Raw genomic sequence first — 2,846 nt, 5'->3', positions numbered from 1 at the left:
CGAAGCTCCAGCCTGAATCTGCTGAGGCATGATCGTAACAGATGGTATTTGTAGATTAATCTTGGGCTTCATCGGTACATGTGTCGAAATGAAGCTAGAGGGTATTAAGGATCTTCATTGGTTTCCCCAACATCGTCCATGGGGCCCTTTCCTTTATCCGTTCTTCCCATCAGCAATTGGGATAACTGACTCATCATCTCTCTTTAGGATTCCATCATTTGTTCATTCATCTCTCGCTGAATCTTAGCTAGCTGCTCTTGCATCTGAGACTACATTTGTTCCTGCTTGTCCTTTTGTATTTGCTCCAATTTCTCAAGCCATTTATCCATTGACTTTTTCCTTGTACTGTAGGGGTGCGTAGTTCGTTGGTTTTCATTGGTTTCCAGGTTATTGAAATGATTTTTAATTAATTAGAAACCTTTTATGACCTTTAATGCATATTGATCTGATGTAATGCAAATGCATGAATGCAAAGGAGGCATCAATTTTGATTCAATTCCCTTTAGAAATCTTCACTAGAAAATAAAATTCTTTTACATAAAGTTGAGTTACAAATAAAACTTCGCTCTCATGCTCAAAGTCTTAATTTTCCTAAACAACGAGGCCAGCTCCTGCCCGCGATTTGACTCCAACTCGTACTTTACACTCAGTGTGTCCGCCTGTACCGCTAAAGCTTGCAAGTAGTCAGCCACCTCCCGAATCTAGGTTATGGCTTCCCCCATAAGATAATCCCTGTTTCTGACTTGGTCTTGCGCATGGTGAAGCTGCTCTTTCCAACGATCCTCATTTGCCTCAAAAAATTGAATCCGCATCTCACAGCTTTGTAGTGACGCTTCTAATTCTTCTATTTTTCCTTTCATTTCTTCTATCTTGCTCAAGCTTGCTCTCAACTCCATTGCGGTATTGCAGCTTCCGTAGTGATGAAGAGACTTCTCGAGTTCTGCCACTTTAGCCCTTAATTCGCCTCGTTCATTTCTGCTTTCTGACAGACTCTTCTCTAAATCTTCGTTTTGTGCCTGAGCTTCTCAGAATTTCCTTTCCCATCGGTCGGCCTTGGTCTTTTCCTCTCGAATTTCATGACGCCATTGTTCGGAAGTTTTATCTAACCCCACAGTCCTCATAGACAGGCATAGCTTTTTATAATCAGTCTTCAAGCTGTCTAGATCTTCTTCGGCCTTGGTTTTCCCTTTTATCCACTTCTCAGCCTCTGACCTCTGGACATCGGCGTCTAATCTCAGGTGCATCTTTTTTTCCTCCAATTGTTTAATCTTTTTCCCAAACTCTGAACTCTTCTTCTTGAAGTATTGCTTTATAATTTCCAACTCTGACGGGGCGATTTGTAATTGTTCTACCATAGGTCGGGAATCTTCCAAGCTCGGCCTAGGAACATTATCATTAACCCTCTTCCTAAACCATCCATCATACTCAGGCATCACCATGGAACCGACAGCCAACCTCTTCATCCAACGAGTTTGCTTCCAAGTATCCGATAGCTCCCGAACTTTCTTCTTGTAGTGGGTACCTTTAAAGGAGAATTCACAGTGAGGAAGTCCGTAGGTCGTGGGTACAAACTGCCTCGATTTAAATTACCTTAACGTAAGCAATGGAGTATACCCAGTAGCTCCCCAAATTCCTAACAACGGCACCCAATCAAAGTTCCCACATCGATACATAATCCCATCAGGAACCATCCAATAAGCTCTCCACTCGATATCCCCCTCCTTGAGGTTTTGAAGAATTTCCATCCACTTTTCCTTCGAGATATCCTCTCTCCTTTGTATGGCTGCCTCTTTTTTTAACAGGGAATAACCTTCAAAAAAGACCCGATAAGAAACCTTGTCTACTTTCCAAAAGTGTCCATGAAACAACACCATCAATAGTTGTGCACATCCAATAAACCGCCCCTCCACTGTTTTCTGACACGTGCTTAGGGATCTGAACGTCTCAGGCAATATTGCCGGTACAGGTGTGATTCCCTTCTCAAGACGAACGAATAAGTCGGCAACTGCCTCATCCACGTGCCTTAAAGCCTTAGGAAAAATCACCAATCCATAGATGCTTAACGCAAAGATATCAACCCTCTTTCTTTCATATGGATGCGTTAAAACCAAATCTGGCAAATTCTCCCAAGGGATACATTTACTATCTCCTTTTTGTTGAATTCGAGTAGTGACCCAAGTCTCGCTCATCCCTGAAATGTTCATCAATTTCTTCGCGAAAGTCTGACCATTAAAAACCCTGGCATAAGTCTTTCTAACTTGAACTTTTGGACACCTGAGCAGGGCAGTATATTCCTTCATGGTCTGTACTAAATCCATTTCTCCAAAAGTGAAACACTTGTAAGCAGAATTCCAAAATTGCACCATAACTCGGAACAGATGTTTGTCCACTCTAATGTCTAGCAAGTAGGATATATCACCATAGCTTTGATAGAACAACTGTTTGGTCCCTTCATCCCAACGAGCCCATATATCTCCCAACTCTTGCAACTCATTCTGTGCTACATTGACGCGAGTGAATTCCTGTAACTCTGATATATATCCTTCTGCCAAGCTATCCCCTTTCTCCGATTGTAGCTTCTCTGACCATGCGCGAATGGCTGTATTATCCTCAACTTTATTAAGAAATTCATTCTCCATGTCAAACTTTCTAACTTAGTAATTGAATATGAATCAACGCCTCCTTTAGTATGCAATGTCATGTAAAACACAATCAAAACAAAACACCGGTTAGTATCAAATAATAGTGATAAAATGCAAACACATAAACGAAAATTACAACACATATATGGGTAAATACTAAGGCTTGATGCGGCTCCACCCAAGGACAGCTCTTAAGGTTCACTA

At 41.5% G+C, this 2,846-nt stretch overlaps 1 protein-coding gene across 1 annotated transcript; it reads right to left on the bottom strand.

The window, feature by feature from the left end:
* Positions 1-1,586: 1,586 nt before the first annotated feature.
* LOC107894525 (uncharacterized) lies at positions 1,587-2,639 on the bottom strand. The gene has a single exon (XM_016819790.1). It carries the CDS (start codon positions 2,637-2,639, stop codon positions 1,587-1,589), a length of 1,053 nt encoding a protein of 350 aa, XP_016675279.1.
* Positions 2,640-2,846: the final 207 nt, after the last annotated feature.

Source organism: Gossypium hirsutum, chromosome A08, assembly GCF_007990345.1.
Source record: "Gossypium hirsutum isolate 1008001.06 chromosome A08, Gossypium_hirsutum_v2.1, whole genome shotgun sequence".
NCBI lineage: Eukaryota > Viridiplantae > Streptophyta > Magnoliopsida > Malvales > Malvaceae > Gossypium > Gossypium hirsutum.
The sequence above is the reverse complement of the archived record's forward strand: the minus strand, read 5'-3'. Positions and strand labels throughout refer to the sequence as shown.